This window comes from Sinohyriopsis cumingii, chromosome 2, assembly GCF_028554795.1.
Source record: "Sinohyriopsis cumingii isolate HCF-2022 chromosome 2, ASM2855479v2, whole genome shotgun sequence".
NCBI classification, from domain to species: Eukaryota; Metazoa; Mollusca; class Bivalvia; order Unionida; family Unionidae; genus Sinohyriopsis; species Sinohyriopsis cumingii.
In genome coordinates, this window is record NC_142962.1 from 58,533,295 (window position 1) to 58,554,284 (window position 20,990).

The window sequence follows — 20,990 nt, forward strand, 5'->3', positions numbered from 1 at the left end:
ATAAACATTTACTGGAAACGTGGTGCTTTTCGAATACTCAGATAATGTTACAATACTCCAGGTTAAGAATATAAGGAATTATGAGAAGAAAAAAATGTATAAATAAAATGTCAGCGCTACTATATCTCAAATGGACACGAAGTGGGTGTACTTTCTTATATAGTTATAAAGTTCCTGAGATAAAAAGAGTAATAACTTCTAATAAATCCCGAGAAAAATATGTCTAAAATCACAACTTCAACAATAATAACAACACAACAACAAATGAGACATTGGTTCAGTTAAAAGTTTATTCAACATATAAAATAATATTTGGCTTAACTATGACAAATCCCATCACACACATGCTATAACAGCCAAAGTCTGATTTTACAGGTACGAATAGTTCAGGAAGAGAAGTGGAGAAGGGTTTGCAATTTAATATCAATGGCACTTGTTTTCTTCTTTTGTCATATTATATTTATACTCCGAGTTAGTTCGTAATTCTAAAGGTGTAATATATCACTTAAAACATAATGCATATGTTTCCTATCTGCAGTTAACAATAATAAACAGTTACATTATCCTTTTTAATCGTCTGTATTTGACGCCATAATTTTTTATTGACCTTCTCTATCCAAATCTAAACTAAAACCTAATTTGTGCCTTAATATGAGTCGAAAAAAGCATGTCATGTTACACTATGATGAAAGCAGCAGCCGATATAGTCCACGAATGCGTCATATGAAACAACCATGATGTATATGAGTATACTTGTAGAATACATTAAAGTACTGAGAAAACGTTATTCACAAGAGATGACAGACGATACGTGATGATATATGTCGAAACGAAACGGACACTACCTCTTAAGCAAAGCTGTAGGATTTTTGTCGGTTGATTAACAACATTTAAAATCCATTATTATCTCATAAAATATTTACTGGAATATAATCCGCAATCAATCAGAATCCAGTATTTTTTAAATTCAAATTTGTAGAGCAGTGTGTAAGAACATACAAACGGTTTGTAAACAAATCACATGGGCGATCGAAAGTATACAACGGGGGATATTAAAAATATTCCCCAAAGCAAGCAAGTCTTTACATTAACAATACTTGTTATAGAGTGTTTTCGGCTCAAGGGAGGTAGTTGTTATTCAAAAGATTCTTATGTTGTATAAACAAGTTTACATAAGGTTCATGAGGTTAAAAAAAATATTACCTATTTATTTACCACTGAAACGGAATATTATGTCTTCACGTTAAACCACATGCGATTCAAAACGGTCATAAGGACCAGTCATTTAATTTTCGATAGGGGAGGGGAAGGGGACTGTGATTTCGCAGGAGGAAGTGACTTAGTCTGGATATAAGCAAGTTACATGTGGACTGACATTGCACAACATGGTTAAATAAAAAGGTGGACAACCTATGCTTCAGGCATTAAAAGTAAAATATTAAATATAGCACATATATTAGAGATGGTTTTATTATGTAAATATATGTGTTGCTTTAGTTCATCTGTGAGCAGAAATTATCCCTGAACAGAAAAATTGATTATGCCTAAACAATGTCGATTGGTCAGTCATTATGACGGATATTTTCGGCCCAATTGAAGTAAATGATCTAATAACGAGCATTTTGTAAGCACTCCACTGTATAGCCAACAATGACAGTCAAAAGATTCTTATATTCTTTCATTAAATACACAAGTACATCAGCTGTTAGCTACCTGGGGTGCACGGAATATTATGACCGTTTTGAACACGTACATCATGAGAAAAAAAAACATATAATGTCTCCTCCATAGAATATGGTGGGCTTAATCCGCTTACGAAACTACCCCCTCCCAAATCAAGCAAACCCCCCCCCCCCACACACACACACAAATAAACAAAGACGAAAACATCGAAACTCGCATGGAATTGAATAAAACCGTATTTATTATTAACTTGTAAATGATTCATTCTTTCTCCCTTCTCAGTATATTGATGCAATTCCATTACGTTAGATTATGTTGGGGCACTCCCGTTTATTAGATTATGTTGGCCCACTCCCATTACATTAGATTATGTTGGCGTACTTACATTACATTAGATTATGTTGGCGCACTCCCATTACATTAGACTGTGTTGGCGCATTCCCATTACATTTGATTGTGTTGGCGCACTCCCATTACATTAGATTATGCTGGCGCATTTCCATTACATTAGACTGTGTTGGCGCACTCCCATTACATTATATTGTGTTGGCGCACTCCCATTACATTAGACTGTGTTGGTGCACTACCATTATATTAGATTATGATGGCGTACTCCCATTACATTATATTGTTTTGGCGCATCCCATTACATTAGATTATACTGGCGCACTCTTATTATATTAGATTATGTTGGCGCACTCCCATTACATTAGATTGTGTTGGCACACTCCCATTACATTAGATTATGTTGGCGCACTCCCATTACATTAGATTGTGTTGGCACACTCCCATTACATTATATTGTGTTGGCGTACTCCCATTACATTATATTATATTGGCCACTCTTATTATATTAGATTATGTTGACACACTGCCATTACATTAGATTATGTTGGCGCACTTCCATTACATTAGATTATGTTGGCGCACTCCCATTACATTAGATTGTGTTGGCGCACTCCCATTACATTAGATTATGTTGGCGCACTGCCATTACATTAGAATATGTTAACGCACTCCCATTACATTATATTGTGTTGGCGCACTCCCATTACATTAGATTGTGTTGGCGCACTACCATTACATTAGATTATGCTGGCGCACTCCCATTACATTATATTGTGTTGGCGCACTCCCATTACATTAGATTATATTGGTGCACTCTTATTATATTAGATTATATTGGCGCACTCACATTACATTAGATTGTGTTGGCGCACTCCCATTACATCATTTTGTGTTGACGCACTGCCATTACATTAGATTATGTTGTCGCACTGCCATTACATTAGATTATGTTGGCGCACTGCCATTACATTAGATTATGTTGGCGCACTACCAATGCATTATAATATGAATGGGGAAAAGCATCACATAAGGATAATATGAAGATATAAACTTTGAAAGACAAACTGCTGTGAAGAACTGCATCGGTGTTTTTACGCAAGCTGATCATTTGTTTTGACGAGGTAAACTTATACACATAAGCTTAATAACAAACATCAGCCAGTAGAGTTATGCAATGCCTCGGTCGATTTAGATAGCATAAAAGACAAAATCTTCAACAAAACGTTGTTTAAATTTAATTAATCATAAAATGAGTCTGTGCATAAGATGTATTACTCTCTCTCTCTCTCTCTCTCTCTCTCTTTTGCGTAGAAGATATCCTTCCGACCAGTCTGCCGAAATAGTTATGATATAAATCGTTTGCATTATGTCGTGGAGTTGTAAGTTTCCTTCTCTTTACTTTCCACAAGTTTTTGTAGTTTCTTCTTCACGTTTAAAGCCGTCAGTCTGGCAAGTGGATTCTGGCGCCAGCACTCCTTGATGATTGTCAATATACCATGAAGGCTCTATAGTGGAAAAAAGGAATAATAAACGTCATATGTATATATATATATATATATATATATATATATATATATATATATATATATATATATATATATATATATATATACAAAATGTTACAGATGGATACAATACATTATATCATCCGTGTATAGACTATCATTAACTGAAGCAAAAAATCATAAGTATTGATAACTGTATTCGGCCATCTTATAATAGTGGCATAACAATCGTTCAAATACAAAATAGGTGAGGAGATCTCGAAATATATATATTCTAACCGACGACTACCTACCTATTTCAAAGAGTGTTCAAAGAAGACACTCGAGTAATAAATGAGAGGACGTAAAAGGGCATTTTTTGTTACGGGTATTCTCTGTACGGTAAGCAAGACACCTGTACTGTAAGAGAGATGTCTGTACGGTAAGCGAGATGGTGTTTTCATGATTCAAACAATTTTAGATAGTAAAAATTCATTAATGGATAAACATATGTGATGGTAAAATGGAAAGATATTATGAATTTTTCAGTAGTTGGGAGCCTGGCAAAAATGTTGTCTCACTAAAGCAGGTACTAGTCCAAAGGTCATTTAAGACATAGTACTCATATGTAATAAAATTAGTGTTATGAAATTAAGTCATTGATAAAACCAAAAGTTACAATGGTACCTGCAAATTGAATGAATTCATACTCAGGCCTGGCCCTAGGATGTGCGGGGCCCCAAGGCAGCAAGCGACAAACGGGGCCCTAAGCAAACAAACTTCATTGCGGAGTTGTTTTCCTGAATCGCGGAGCTCAAGGCGGTTGCCTCGTTCGCCTTGCCCTAGGGCTACGCCTTTTCATACTGTTTTAATAGGAAATTTTAATAACAAAAGCAGAGAACACGATAACAGTAAATGTGGGAAAACGATAACAGTGGGAGCAATGTTCAATCATAAAAATGGATATTCATATTGGTTTGATTGTATTAGAAATAATGTACTGTTATGTTAATGTCAGACCCTTGTTGTCGTCGTCGAACGGAGGTTGTAGCTCATGCAATATCTGTAGTACATTAAACAAGTGGTACACTATTGGCGGCATTTACTTTATTTGAGCCAAAATATCAGTAAACATGGAAGCAGAGTATGAATTATTCATCCTACTTAAGATGATCAGATGTTCTATTGTTATTACTGCAGCTGCAAGAAAGTTTTGAATGAAACTAAAAATGAAATTATTGGAAGAAAACCAAAACACTCATTTAGAAGTCATGCAGTTTAAAATGAACTTAAAACTCCCAAAGTGGTCAATACCATTTGATTTTTTTGCCAGTGTGGTCTTGTCTAGGTGTTTTATTTGTCAAGAAGTTTACTCGTACTTAATGAAAGCAATATGGTAAGATCCTGATTCAGTAGAATTCAATCCTGATCGATCTGTTGTTGTTGTTGTTCTTATAGGGTTTAACGCCATTTTACAGCACACGATAGGCTATACATGGCATGATGGCAGCCAGTATTACTGGTGGAGGAAGAACCCGGGAAATCCCCAGAAAGAACCCCCGACCCTCGAGAAGCTACTGGCAAGCTTTCTCGATCTATCTGTTAAATTCGGAATGGTAGATGCAGATAAAATTACGTACATTTTGTACATTGGTGTCACAAAACAAAAACACAAAGCATAGTAGACAGAGAGAAAGTTGAAAGTAATGTTTTAGAACTGTTTGACGAGCCACACACATAACTTGGACGGAAAATAGATGTCGATACAAAATGGTATTTTTATGGATGTTTTTAAAGACTGCATATCGATGAATTAGGATGAAATTCGTGCATATTTACTTAATTAGATGGAAAAAATATGAACTTTCCTTTGTTCTTACAATAAATGTTAGTTGTGAGCAATATAATCTATTTTAACCCCCCCCCCCATAGGATTATCCTTTTAGATAACAGGCACAAAACATACTCTCTGCAAACATTGGTTTAACAAATGTCCAATAAATATACAAGGCATTGAAGAAAAGAAAAGGAAGCTGTTATTTCATTGTAAGTGAACAAGTAGAGAAAAATGAATAAGACCTGTTAAAATAACACATAGAAAGATACAGGAATGTATATTAGACCGATACTATCCAAAGGCGACGAATATTGATAATTGTCTCCATTATCAATATGACAGAAAATGATTTATCAAAATTTGTATCATCCAAAATGAACAATTAAGAAATATCAAACCTTAACCAAGAAGAAAACACCCAACGTTTTGTAAGAAATGCTTGAAAGCTTCCATTCTGATTGCAAATTACAATAGGAAAAAGTAGTTTACTTCCAAACAACACACACATACACATCAATGACGTATTGAAACATTATTGAGCCAGTAAGTAATGGGGACTCAACTGCTTTGCCTGGGGCCATAAATGGGAATGGAACCGTTAAGACCAACATACTCAATGAACAATTAAAACAACAAAATATAAACACCAAAGAGTCATTTTTAATTTTGTATCAACTCATAAGGAGCACAAGCTATAGTTTCCAGAAGAGGAGACTGCATAATTAAATTTCTAAATATTTGAAATTAATATCGGAAACAATTAGTTTCAGACCAAGTGTTACGCGTTTAGGCTCGAATAAACAGCAACACAAGAAAGAGTGAAAACAACAAGCTTTGAAAAAAATGTAACAAGTCATTTATTTCCCTGGAAAAATACTGTAAAAATGACTAAAATAAGAAATTATGGTTTCAAGAATCAAATCCAAAAATAGCCCAGGAATAAAATGTTAGAAGTCTTAATACTGAAATGTTTCAATGAATTCAAGTTTGAGTCCCGACGAAGAATCCAAGATGGAAGGCGATGACATTTGCTGTATCCTGTACTTTGTTGACGTCTACAGTTCCTTGTAAAACAAAAAATATCACTCCGGTTTTGGAAATCCGAATAAAATATTAAAGAAATGTCTTTGTTCAAGAATTTTGTATGAGCACGCATATTTCTCCAGGTAAAAAAGAATTAATCCTTTTGAATTCAAATAATTCGAAATAACTCTAAATTGACGCAACAAAACACATTGACCTCAAGTGCTGTAAGCCCAGACTGAGATTATTTCTCTAAAACAATGGTTATACAGTAATTCTGAAACGCAGAATGCGTACCCGTATAAGGGTCATGTGATAATGTTTACATCACGTACTCTCAACATGGTCCTGACAAAAAACATTCATATTTACTCTAAGAATAAAATTTTAAAAAGTTGTTTACTTCACTAAAACTATTTACAGTCCTAGGGTCACGTATCCAATACAGCCTCGATATCAACCATATTAATCCCACAATAAAAATAATTTAAATAAAAAACTTGTTGCCGCGACTATCACTAAATTTGAATCAAGGTCGGGAACCAGGTCAGCCTTATGTGTTTGCAGAAATGAACAATTAAGGTCAAATTATTTTCTAGAAAAAGTGTGAGTTCCTAGAAAACAGAACAACATTATTTTGACTTATAATGACATAAAAAATAAAAAGATTTTAAAACTTGCAAACAATTAAATTAGATATAAATTAAATCAAATATATATATAACAGCACGCACCGCTAAAACGTTATTTTCCACCAGTATTTGTCAAAACTGTGAAGAAGAGATAAAACTAAACGTTAAAGACTACAACGTAATTGTTATGTATATTTGATTTAATTATATCTTATTTAAGATCTATTTATTTCTATTTAATTGTTTGTCGGTTTTCATTTTTTTAAATATTTTTCATTACATGTTATTGTAATTTAAATGTATTCACTAGAGGTGATAATTTTTCCAGAAAATAGTTTGACCTTGAATATTCGTTTTGTAAACAACTAGGTGATGAGCTAGATCCTGACCTTGATTAAATATTAGTAGCAACCACGTAAATAAGTTCTATTTTTATTTTAAAATGATTGGTTGTTGTCGAAGTAATGAAGTGACTACATGTTTAAGATGTTAACAATTTTTTAATTTTTTATTTCTTAGAATAGAACGATTGGTTTTAGTCAGAGCCACAATGGGCGTACGTGATCTTTAACAAGTACATACTTGCGACGAGGTGCTGGAACATAATCACGTCACCCCTTTTGCGTTTTGGAATGCGATATAACCTTTGTTATGGAGAGATAATTTCAGTGTGAGTTCTGCTTTTTCTTTGCACTGGAAGGTGTATGTTCTGCTGTTTGGAGTTATTTCAAATTACTTGGTCTAAAAAAGGATTATTTCCTTTTTTAAATACGTGTGCTCATTTAAAATTCTTGAGCAAGGACAGTTTTTATAAAAAAAATAATTCAGATTTCCAATTTTCAACACTACATATTACAGCATACGTCATCGTCTTCATCTTTGAGTCTTCGTCGGGACTCGAACTTGCAATCATTAGAACATTTTATTATTATGAGTACTAAAATTGTATTCGTGGATTATTCTTGGATTATTTTTGGATTTGATTCTTAAAACCCGTAAGTTCATATATTTTTTATTTTTAACGAATTTGTTCACGGAAATATTTTTTTTCTTAAAGCTTGTTGTTTTCAATCTTTCTTGTGTTACTGTTTATTCGAGCCTAAACACGTAACAGTAATAAATTAGTATAACTTACATTGAAAATACAGAAGTTCTGCACATCTACAGTGTAATCGAAATTAGAAATAGGTACAGTAAATTCCCTTAATCATTTATAATTTGTCATCTTATTATCAAAACCATAGGAAAACCAAATCCTGATCATATATATATATATATATATATATATATATATATATATATATATATATATAAGGAACGATTTGACCTGAGAGGTTAATTTTTTTTAAAAAATTCAATTATGTTTAAACAGATACAAGTTTGCTTCAATTAATGAATCAACCTCCTCGGAAATTAAACGAGAATAAATTCACAGAAACAAAGGAACATTTTATGTAGACGGAGACAGAAACTAAGGTGGCGAAGCCAACACACGTAGTAAAGACAGAAGCGTACAAGTTCTCAACGTTATTGAGGGAAGATTTGTATCCATATGAACAAATAGATTCATTTGACAGATGCAATGAAACCGAGCGTCCACTAATTGAGAAATTGTAATCAATTCTCGTTCGAGCAGTAATTAGGACATCGGATTATCACTGAAATGTTTCAAACCAGTTTTCTTTGTGACCCTAAATAGATGCTTTAATCTTATTTGATAATCTTGATAAATTTAGATTTGTGTATGTAAGTAATTATACTCTTGAATGAACTCATTACTTTAGCGCGCCCAGAGAAGAATATGATGCAAATTTGAAACCAAATAAGGTAGAATGGAATTGCTAACAGATTAAGATATTTGCTTACTGACTGAATCTGGGATGAAAGCAGAAATAAGAAGTTTGAATACTATATAGGATAAGGAAAATCACAATAGGTATAACAGCCACAAAACTTTGAAAGATAGTCCTGACGTCCTTAATACTGGAGTACACGATACTCACTATCAAGGTTATATATTATGCATCAACAACTGGTATGAATCGACCGTGTGCTAACATATACTGTAAAACCTTTAAACAGGGAGACGAAGAAGAAATGCAATAAATAAAACCAAATTTGATATTTTTTTAGTTAAAAACCGCAATTATGGCAATCAAAGAAAAATATTTAGAAGTGTCTACAGATTTGAATGATTATTTTAAAGACTACCATAAAATCTCATAGCGAGGATGAGACATTTCAACTGCAATCAAAGATGAGAAGGGTACAGAATCTTTAGTAATCATAACTATTAAGTACATTAACATTCAGAGAAAGATATGTTATTCACAATAATAATTTGAAATTTTGTAATCGTTATGTGTGAAAGTGAGAAAAAAAGAATTCGTAGAATAGATATATTCGATCAAAAACAGAGGCTAAAGTAGTGCATCGAACTTAGTGCATCTTTAACACAAAAAACAACCGATGAATTTAAAACAGCTCTTTTTTAAATAAGTTTTAATTTTATTTTTACTTTTTAAGTTAATAAATAATACTGTCTTTAGAAAACAAATGGAAAACTTAATAAAGATAATCACTGTAAATAAAATATGTACTCATGAAAAGAATTATTAAAAATTTTCAAAGGATATTTCATAAGTATGTATTATTGTTATTACAACAAGCTAAGGAAACAATAAGGTGACAAATTAAATCTTTAATAAAAGATTCGTTATGCATTAATATTGAAAATGACAACGTCTACAATACTAATTTATACAGTTTTAAGGCATAAAATATAGAGTTTTTAGGTATAAGTCTTTTCAAAAGCAATAATGCATATGGAGTACAATTAGCTAACAGAAAAGTTGTTAGATGTTTAAATATTAAACGGATGGCGTGCAAATCAAAGAATGTTGTGGTCTTAAAAGGTTGCTATATTAGTTTGGAACTGTTATAGGATAAAACGGAATGCAGAGGATTAAGATATTTGTTGTCTCAAAAAAATCTGAAATTAGATTGTATTTATTTAACCAACTATTAATCAAAACAAGAATTTAATTAGGTTATACCAAAATAAGATATATAATATCAGGAATGAGGATAAACTTAATTTGCTTGATAAACTAATTAACCTATCATTTCGATACTCACATGGGAGTTGAGCTATTATATCTCCTACCACCCAATAATCAAATGCATATTTCACAAGGCAACGTCATTAAAACATCTTCTTTTGTTTATCTTTCAACTAATTTTACTCCAAAGTCGTATGTATTCTTCGATCAACAAGTCTTTGTATAGTCTATCGGTAGTTGCATCACTTAATATTGATAGTTTACCTTTATTCGTATAACATTTTTTGTCAGATCTTTAGTTATTGAATATACAGTTCCTTATCATATTTCTATGCATATTTAAAATTAAATAATGATAACGACTTATTAATGCTATTAGCCCAGCGATCATTGATGTTTATCCTATTATTTATGATTAAACTGATAAAATGGGAAATTAAATTGCATTGGATATTCTAAATTACATGTATCTGGCTTACCATTTCATCTTCATCTTTAATGACAGTGAGATAATGGTTTGTCACCAATATTAAAATATACGTTTACAAAAAGGACGCACATCAGCCTCAATTCTTCACACCGAATAAAACATATGTACATGGTTCTTTTATTCTCTAATATTTTATTTCTTAAGGTCTTCTACGTTATTTTTCTTTCATTACAATTTATTCATTCATATTTGCTTTAAAAGAATAATTTTTATGATTTGCCATTAATATAATACCACATTTGACATCATTTGTTGGGTGAATAATTAAGTTTATAAAATCTGCTAATCAACCTTATATATTTATTTTATTAATATACCATTATTCTAAGATCTCTTTGAGGTATTCAGCATCTACTGCTTATGGATTTGACAATGCTGTATCGCAATTTGCTGAATACCTCAAAGAGATCTTCGAATAATGGTATATTAATAAAATAAATATTCAGATAATATATTCCCCAAAACCGATTAATTTGATATTTTACTTTCTTCATATCCATATTAAGCAGATGGTACTTTCTTTTTTATATATTAACCACATCAATACTTTTGGGCAAATAACAAAAAATAATATACTTCCATGTAGTTTATCATCTAATTTATCTAACCTTGTATTATGATCACGGAATCTTGTAGTACGATCATTTAATATTTCATTTATACCATGAATTGAAACAGTCTTTAACCTCGATTCCGTATCAAATTTTGCTAATGACTTTTCTTGTTTATTTTGTTTTCCTGTTTGAGTTGTATTCATTCTTTCACTTATTGCTACGGTTTTGATTTGTCTACGTCATTATTATGATCTTTTAAATTTTTACTCTTTTCTTGTGTCATTTCGTCTGTTTCTCTTGTTGCATTTTGTTCCCTATCATTAAAATCTCGTCGTACTTTTTTCCTATTTTTATTTTCAATACTTTTATGTCCCACACCAATAATATTTAGAGGCTCTTTATCAGTGTATATTTTACTACTGTTCATTTTTTCCAGAAGATAGCATATGTTTGGGAGTAACAATGCCTTGTTTCTTTATATAAAAAATGAATTCTTAACTCTGAGATAGTTAAACTGTATGTGTTTTACAGCTCTAATTACACTTTTACTTGCGCTAACCTTCCAACCTTATTCCTTAACTCCTCTACAAACTATTACTGACAGCTACTAGTAGATCATGTACCAGTTTTTAAGTCTATAACTTTTTGTTATCTCCATCAGTAGTTCATCATCTTTTAATTCCCTCTGCAAGTGTTGAATTTGTGTTAATGTATTATAATTGACGAAAGACATCTTTATTTTCTCCAGATCACTCTTTGAAAAGTATATTTCAACTTTAATTATTTGCTTAATTGGTTCGAATAATGTATGCATGTTTTCTACACGCATTACGTTTGAATATTGATGTAATACATTTCATATAATTCTTGATTTAAATAAATAAATCTTGAGCAGTTCAAACCTTTTTCTAGCCAGAGTCTAATTGATTTTCCGGTTTAGTAATTTTTTGTATATCCAAATCGCTATGACCATTTAAAAACATCGGTGTCACTTAATATAAAGCAAAAACAGCAAATGTATTTGCTTGAGATATTCTAAAGTTATATGTACTTAGCATACCATTAAAATTAATTCGAGTCTTCATCTTTAATTTTGATATTTAGTCTGTTGATAACACCTCTTTGTAATTGTTTTTTTGTTTTAGAATATCAGTGTTTATTAAGTAGATATAAACATATTTTGTGTCATAACTTTATAAATGGAGATTACAAAAAGTCCAATATAGAAGGTAACGGATTAGATCGAATGTCGATGGCTTAAAATATACTTGTATGAAACAAAACTTGTAAGAATATATAAATATGAGTATATGGCTGATGATATTAAGTTTTAACGGCAAAAACTTAATTATTTTAAAGTCAAAGTGAAGAGTCTGGTTAAACGTTAGCATTTAGCCAAGGTATACAAAGAAGGAGGATGAACAGCAAAGAAGTACGTCAAAGCCGAGGATAAAGAAAAGAAAGAAGTCACAATGAGAAATTGAAATTGTTACTTAAAATGATTCAACCACTGAGTAGAAATTAAAGACGATATTGACAAAAGAAATGGAGGGACGAAAATAAATAAATAAATAAAGTACAACAAAAAGCTGCAGGTTATATATGAACGATTAGTTGCCAAGGCGATGGTGAATCATTTGGAAAAATATGAGAAATTGCTATTTGCTCTTGTTTGTGACCAGTGGAAGTGCATGCGTGATAGTAACAACTGCGCTTAAGAAAATCTTTTTGACTTTTCATTAAATCTGAGCGGCACCGAAAATACGAATGTTTGCTTCACACGAAAGCGTTGTCACAGCATAAGAAGGTATTTAAAGTTAATTTACCATATGACGTGAGCGACTGAAACATATCGATACGTTGTACATGGTAATAAATGCAAAATAATAAGTAGTGCCTTCTATAGACTAACATTTACAAAGTGGTGATCCGATTACATCTTTGTAAATAAATGCTGCTAAAGTGAACTGCAATTTGTTCTATGTCGGGCATGAATAATTTCAAACTTCTTTTACCCTGTAAAAGTGTCGTGGAACATAATTGACGTAAGTATTTAATGTGCTTTTGAAGTCGTTAATGGAGTCTATTTGACGAGTCCCAATAGATAATATATCTCATTCTCGAGTGGTCGAAGGAAGAAACGAGTTGTAATGAAGACTTGTTCTAGCCTGTGTTAATTATAAATTGTTTACATTACGTAAGTCATAGTGAGTAATATCACTAACAGTTCAGAGATGTGAAATACATATCCACTTTATTATAGGATTAAATGATCATGGTTGGGTATTTATCGATGTGTAAATTTTACCCAATCACTCATAATTTGCCTCCATTGTGCATCAATACGATCGACGGCTGCAATACTACATCGCTAACACTCTCGTTCCTAATTTTTTTTTTTTACTGATTTTACAGCATTACAGCCGCGACTTTTCACAAATTTAGATTGTACACATAATGCTCCAGAGTTTGTAATTTGTCCAATCAATGATTGTTTTGATACGAAAATGAAGATATTTTTTATTTTTGCCAACATATTTCTTGCGAGGATAGGTACTGTTAACATTGCTGGGTAGGGATACCATTGAAAAATAGCATCATTAAACAAGACATTTTAATTATTGCGAGATTACATGTAAGGATTTGGATTTCTTTTTATTTTAATTTCTTCGCTCAGCCCTGTATATTTATGTCTTGGCAAGCTTGTAGCCTATTTCGGTAACAGACGCATTGTCAATTAAATTAGGTCTGCATTCGATGATAACCAATGCCTGTATTCTTCATTGTTTTCAGACATAATTATGATGAAATTTAAAATTGCTACTGAAATAAATATATTGCTATATATAATCAATAGATTTTATTAAATAAGTGTACCGTTTTTTGTTGAATATAACACGTATATTATACTTATAAGTGACACGGAGTATTCTATAGCAACAAGTCATACATTCAGTAGATGACAATTGCATACTTTGTGTGGAAAACTAAATACAAAAATGTAATTCATTGAAAACTGCTTTGTCTTTATTATTTAATTAATTTTTTTTTATTTTGGTGGGGGGAGTCAGTTTTACGCATACTTGATGGTGACTTTCCATTGTCAACTTGCTTATATTGTAAGATGTATTAAGAGAGAGAGAGAGAGAGAGAGAGAGAGAGAGAGAGAGAGAGTAGGAAAAGAATAAGACAAATTGAAATAGGCCTAAGTGTGGAAATGCAAGCCAAATAGCACACACGAGGCCAGATATACTTCATATACGGAGAAAATAGTTCCAAAAGTGATTCGTCACTGTGTCGTTTAATTTTTCTCCCACTGTTATATTTCAGTATCTCATTATGAAATATATAATAAATCGAGTATATATACGTTTTTGAGTAGATATCCAATGTAGTGGTTGCGCTGTCACAAATGGCAATAAAACATGTTTCGACTTTATGAGTGAAATAATTTCGTATATCTAATCAGAGAACGTTGATTTTCTTTTCCTTCTAAACTTTTTAAAGGCAAAAGCCGTTGATTTCCATAGGTTTTCGGCATGATCTGTGAACACGATCAACAACTGCTTGACTACATCGATTAAAAGAGATTAATATTTTACAAAATGTTTGGACAGCGACGTTTTACAAACTTTGCTTGTACGAATCGTGCTTCAGATTATTTATTTTGTCAAAATAATGACTGTATTCTTATGAAACTGAAGAGATTTAATTATTGTTACCACATTACATGCGCAGACTGATAATGTTGGGGTAGGGGAAATGTAGAAAGATTACAGTGCGGTTGAATCTGACAGACTTCAGCGCGTAACATCTTTAAACAATTGATTTTAAAAATGACGTATTCACTAATACAGATTTCCATACTTCATTTATTTTATTTCCCCATTTAAACGTAAATTTTTATGTGACTTTAGCATCCTTGCAATTTAGCTCGGAAGCAGACGCTGTATCCATTATCAGATTGTCACTTAATTTCAGTTTGCAATCAACACTAATCAACGCCTGCTACTTAAACAGAGATCAATTGTACCATTTTTAATCACGAGATTTTTTTCTGGAAATGTATACCGTTTGTCGTCTAGTAATTGTACAGATATAAAATATTGTACAAATGACACATGTCTTCATTTCTTAGCGGCACATAACTACCTGCATAAATGAACTCTAGAGGGGTCTACACATTTTAAAAATCTGTACATTCTGCTGGAGAGAGAGAGAGAGAGAGAGAAACAAAAGTGATATATGTCAACGTATGGAACACAGGCTGGAATAACGTACATAAGGGCATATGTATTTCCTATATGGAAAAAAGTGGTTCCAAAAGTGACAATGCCATTAAAGTAACATCATTTTACTTCCAGTTACATTTCAATTTATCACCATGACATATGTAATAATAAAATCACATATGATGCTGTACATTTTAATAAGAAATAACTCTAATAAAGTAAAGCAGGATTCGTTGCAATAACTCTTTGCATTGTTTAGGTGACTGAGGAAAATGAATGTTCTTGGGCTTCAAAAATCCTCCACTGGCTGGGATGTCCAGGCTTTAGGGTAAACATTTGTCTCTTGTTCTAAAGCCTAGGCTTGCTATACTACTGTGTAAAAGGGTTAAAATGTTGGTTGTTTCGTTATTGTATTTTCTTTTTCTTTCCGGGAATGTTTTTGTATTCTTTTTATCTTTATGCTAGCATGCAAGACATACATACCGACTCAGACAGAAGCCTAGTGGGTATCATCGGTCTTATCTTATTTATTACGACAGTCTGGTGCATCTCTTCAAAAGAAGGATCAGATGGCACTATGTTCCAGTAAGGGACATTGTACTGCTCCACCATTCCTGTAAATCAATATCCGTCTGCATGACAAAAAGTGAATACAGCTGGACAAGAACTAAAATAGTTCTGATATTTTACCTGATTCTTTACTTGAACTCTATCGGAAAATAATTTTCGAAGTGATAATGGAACAAGAAGAAGCATAATGAGAACTTTGCAGTCTTTTGTTCTCTAAGCGCTGGAAGAAAGCGTCTAGGGATATTACAAGATAACATTTGCAGTGATCATCTTGCACGAAGCTGGTTGTTTGCTTCATGGCCAAATACCATATATTATGGTTTGCAATATTCTGTTCTCTGTTGAAAAAGGACAAGTTTTGCAAATATGTGTCCGAGTTCTTTGTTTTATAAAGGCAATATAAAATGCTTACACTAAACTAAACGAAACTAAGCTTGATTGAACATCTCTAACGTAATAAAGAATATAAAGCAAATCATTATTGTAGGGATGTATCAACAAAGGAGACTTTTACTTACGTACCTGAGACAATGCACCTCATCACTATCTCCCACATCACAAGGCTGAAAGAATACATGTCAGCAGCCTTAAAGGAACTAAATGACGTCGTACGTATTGTCGAATCCAGCAATTCTGGTGACATGTACCTCCTGGTACCCACTTTAATATTTACACCCTCCTCCCTGAAGTCCCAGTTCATTGTGTAGGCCATCGCATGTTCAAGGTCACATATACAGCAGGTGAGATCACCCTTGACCAAAACGTTCTTTGATTTCATATCTCTGTGCACAATGGCGGGTTTACCGGGACTTCCAACAACATCTTGGTGAAGGTACACGAGTCCCGCTGCAATTGAGTGGCACATGATCGCCATCTGGCGGTACGTGACAGAGTTGGACTGGAGAAAACTATAGAGAGATCCATCTTTATAGTACTGCACTACTAGCCAAAGCTGAGTAAAAGACTGCCTGCTGCAGACATCTGAGGCGTAATAGGTAAGGATATTGTCATGACGAATTTGATAGGAATTGTATATCTCCGTTTCTCGACGCCAACCGATCTCGTCTTTTGAAGAATACACTTTCACAGCTATGTCTTCATTATGGTACCTACCCATCCACACCTCTCCGTATCTGCCTCTTCCTAAAATAAGATAATGTAGTATGTCAAACAAATAGCTTTCAAGTACAGAGTAAGTTGAGGTATCCCACAAAAGAAATATAAAATACATATAAAGGCAGAAAAAAGACGTTGCGAAACGACGCATCCCAGGGCAAAAAAAATGTTTTCATTAGTGGTATGTTATGGATAAAATGAATTAAGATTATTAGAAATATCATTTGTATATAGTTCTGTTTCACAAAAACTATAGTCGAAACAAGTACGATGTTGTCTGTCAAAATTGTGTGTCAAGCAATTCCCCACCAGATATGTATAAGCATCTATTTTTGGAAGAGGTTTATTGGTGGTGGCGATTGGGTGAAAAATGCATATCATACTAAGCAATAAATCTTTGCAAATACATGTTGTGATGAACGATTCCATGTAAGCATATGGTGACATTAACAGCTACGGTGCGAAACATTTTGTAAGGTCTAAGTTTGTCAACTATGTTAAAGCTTGCAACAAGTGGAGTGTAGAAGGACATTAGCTTCAGCATAATAATTCAAAACATCAAATTATACAGAAAATGGAAAAGTTTTAATTGGGTTACAGTCTCAAACAGTTTGTTGCACATACAAACTTGCACTATGGACACTTTGAAAATCAAACAAAATGTACAACCTAGGAACAAGAATTTTAATTGCTACGATGTTATAAGATTTCGCATGGTTTTAGTTTAATTGCATGAGACAACGAACATTGAAAAATTCAGTCACCATTCAACATTAGAAGCTGTGTTAACATGTGTATCATTTTAATGCAAAAATAGTCGGTTTCAAGATCGAGGCGACCTTCAAAATGTCTATCTATGAAATATTTAAATTGTTCGTATACATCACTATGTACGATATACTATTTCATTGCGAAAAGTTTATTCTCCAATAAAATAGTTGCTAAAACAGTTAGATATCAAAGACTGTGGACTGAAAGTCAACCTCACTTTAGGTGGACTCGATGTTCCATCGTTCGTTTTCATTACCTTATTGCTTTTGGAATACTGAAATACTCCTTGCGACGTTTAATGTATCGCAAAAATCTTTAATTCACTGTAATTAATGTTGCACTTTATAAATATAACTATTTCTCAATCTTGATTGCGTAGGATATTGTTTTGATTGCAGCGAAACCAATTGCAGTGTTGTGTAAGTTGGTGTAAATTATGTCCATTGTTTTGTGTACCTAATCGGCAATGTTATTTATCAAGCGAAGTTGCTTTGGTTCATTCAGTAACATAAATTTTAATGATTGTTTATAACAAGCTGTATTTAAAATTTAATCATAATGTTTGGTAAAATGCTCAAGTGCACTCTTTGATCACATTGTCCCTGGGAGAAACCATCTGAATAATTTGTGTGCATTTATTAACCCAGAGATTGGAACATAGCCTACCAGTTCCCCCGGCCCAATATCATTTGCGAAGATATTCATCTGCTAAAACAGGTCTATTAAGTATCATGAAATCCTTTTAAATGAGCACAATCATCACCAGAAGACTTTAAAGTTCGCATCCAGTAACTACCAAGCAACTACCTGGTCGAGGGAACGTTACTATGTAGTTACTCTAAAGCCTCTAATTGAAAATATTACATTGTTGTAATTAGGTGGATGCAGCAACTTGGAGTTTGAAAGTCTTTTTTTTTTCTTCTTCAATTATTATATATATATATATATATATATATATATATATATATATATATATATATATATATATATATATATATATATATATATATATAATTTTCTTCTTTCTTTTCTTTTCTTGCATAAATATAAATGTAAATTATTCCATTTTGCAACAAAGTTCTGGCTGATACATAAATAAAATATTGCTGATTACGACTATCTAAGCTGAGGATTTTGCGTAATTGACCGATGATACTAATTAAGATGAATAAAATTCTTACCAATGCGTTTCAGCAATGTGATCTCATTCGCCAGGGTTCGCTGCACCAGCAACGGAAGCCCAGAGCTTGTACCAGACGATACGGACTCTAGATATAACTAAGATAGGATATGTAACAGAAATCAGTTATATATATATATATATATATATATATATATATGAAGTAAAATTAACAATTTGTTTGATATTGTCAACATAATCAAGGTTAGAAGTGTACTGAATTTTATTCAGAAACATAATACCTGTGCGATCAATATATAAGTATGTTTCTCACGGGTGTGAAAGAGTTCGTGAACAAAGAAACAAAAATAAAAGCTAAAATGAAGATGGTCGTAGGCTTCATGTACATATAATGAAGCCTACAACCATCTTCATGTTTGTTTCTTTGTTCAAGAACTCTCTCTCTCTCTTTATATACAGACACACAGACATATAGACACACAACATACACAGAATGAAGTAAAATTAAGATTCTCTACCTTGTATGATAACTATGATAATATGGTGTCCACACGCAAACATAAACAGTCAGAGTGAAGTAAAATTAAGATTCTGTATCTTGTATGATAACGTTATGGTTATACACACACACACACACATGTATGCATGCATGTATGTATGTATGTGTATGTATGTATAAAGTGCGAGACAGACGGACAAACAGAGACAGATAGGAATTTGTATATAAAAACACAACCACCGATACAATTATGCGGCTAGTTTCATACTTACTATATTATTCTTCAGTCACAAAGAAGGTTGAAAGAAATAAATGACTTTTGAAATGTATTAAATGTTTATACAATTGAATATGATGCATTATATAATGATAATGATATCAGGATTTTAATTCGTTTGTGTGGTTAAGATTGCTTGATTATATCTTTATGACCCGAAACCATTCAGAAGTAGAACTGCAATGGTTTATTGATCGCCTAAATACGTATCACCCCAGAATTATTTTTTGCTAATATTGCATCCAATACACATGTCTCGCTTTGCATCGATCACACATGTCTCGCTTTGCATCCAGTACACATGTCTCGCTTTGCATCTGTCATGAAAAATCTGACACTACTGCCTGTGCAAATATTCACGTCAAAGAAGCTAAAATCCACCAGAGTGTGGAATGTTTATCTTTTCATTCCAGGTAATGTGAAAACGGTATACCTTACAACATGGCGAAAAGATACCGACGTATCATTTTGAGCAATTGTCAGTAACGAAATTCTTTGGACCCCCCCCCCAAAAAAAAACCCCAACATATTTCAAAATTAGGAATTACTTTATGTACGTAATTGTTTCTGCATTGAATAAAACTCGTATTCTTACTCAGAACGGTGGTTTAAACTCAGCAGAATGTATGAAAGAGATACATAGAATTCCTTTTATAATACAATATTCTCCGTTATGTATTCCCCTTGCAAGTTAGTAAAAAGCCACGTATGCGAATTTTGGATATGGCTAGATATTATTGGACATTCTGCGCACATTTAAACATAATTGATGAACCCCTGATGTTTTGTTGAATAGGAATTGCAAGACTAATTAGTCTGACAACTGTAAGGAGGCTTTTGAAAATTAAAGGCCATACATAAGAGTGCACCAGTTCTTTCAGCTCCAGATGTCAGTCAAGTATTTACAATATATGTTGATGCAAGTGATGCAGGGGTTAGTAAATTATTGATTCAAGAAGACGAAAATGGTGTAGATCATCCAGAGTGCTATTTTTCTAATAAAGTTAACAATCACCAGAGAAATTATTCTACAATCAACATGGAAATGATTGTCTTTGAGTTTGGCTTTGCAACATTTTGAAGTATAAATTAGTTGAGCTCATTCTCCACTTATTTGATGTTAGTAACAATAACCCCTTTACATTCATTAAGAAAATTACAAACAAAGAAAATCAGATATTATTTAGATGGAGTTTAATGTTGCAAAAATACAACATTGACATTAGGTACATGAAGGGGAAAAATAAACTGATTGGTGTTGCTCGCTCTGT

At 32.6% G+C, this 20,990-nt stretch overlaps 1 protein-coding gene across 2 annotated transcripts in view; it reads right to left on the reverse strand.

Moving 5' to 3' along the window:
* Window positions 1-3,250: 3,250 nt before the first annotated feature.
* The window catches only part of LOC149804950 (activin receptor type-1-like), a 47,629-nt gene continuing 29,889 nt past the window's right edge, over window positions 3,251-20,990 (reverse strand). The window contains exons 5-8 of one of the 2 annotated variants that reach the window (XM_089946173.1): window positions 18,984-19,080; window positions 16,438-17,058; window positions 15,829-15,959; window positions 3,251-3,536 (exon numbers count right to left, since the gene is read on the reverse strand). In XM_089946173.1, the coding sequence (XP_089802299.1) occupies window positions 3,396-3,536; window positions 15,829-15,959; window positions 16,438-17,058; window positions 18,984-19,080 (990 nt within the window). In that variant the 3' untranslated portion in view covers window positions 3,251-3,395. The remainder of the gene's footprint in view (window positions 3,537-15,828; window positions 15,960-16,437; window positions 17,059-18,983; window positions 19,081-20,990) is intronic. The other variant, XM_089946181.1, reaches the window with a different exon arrangement.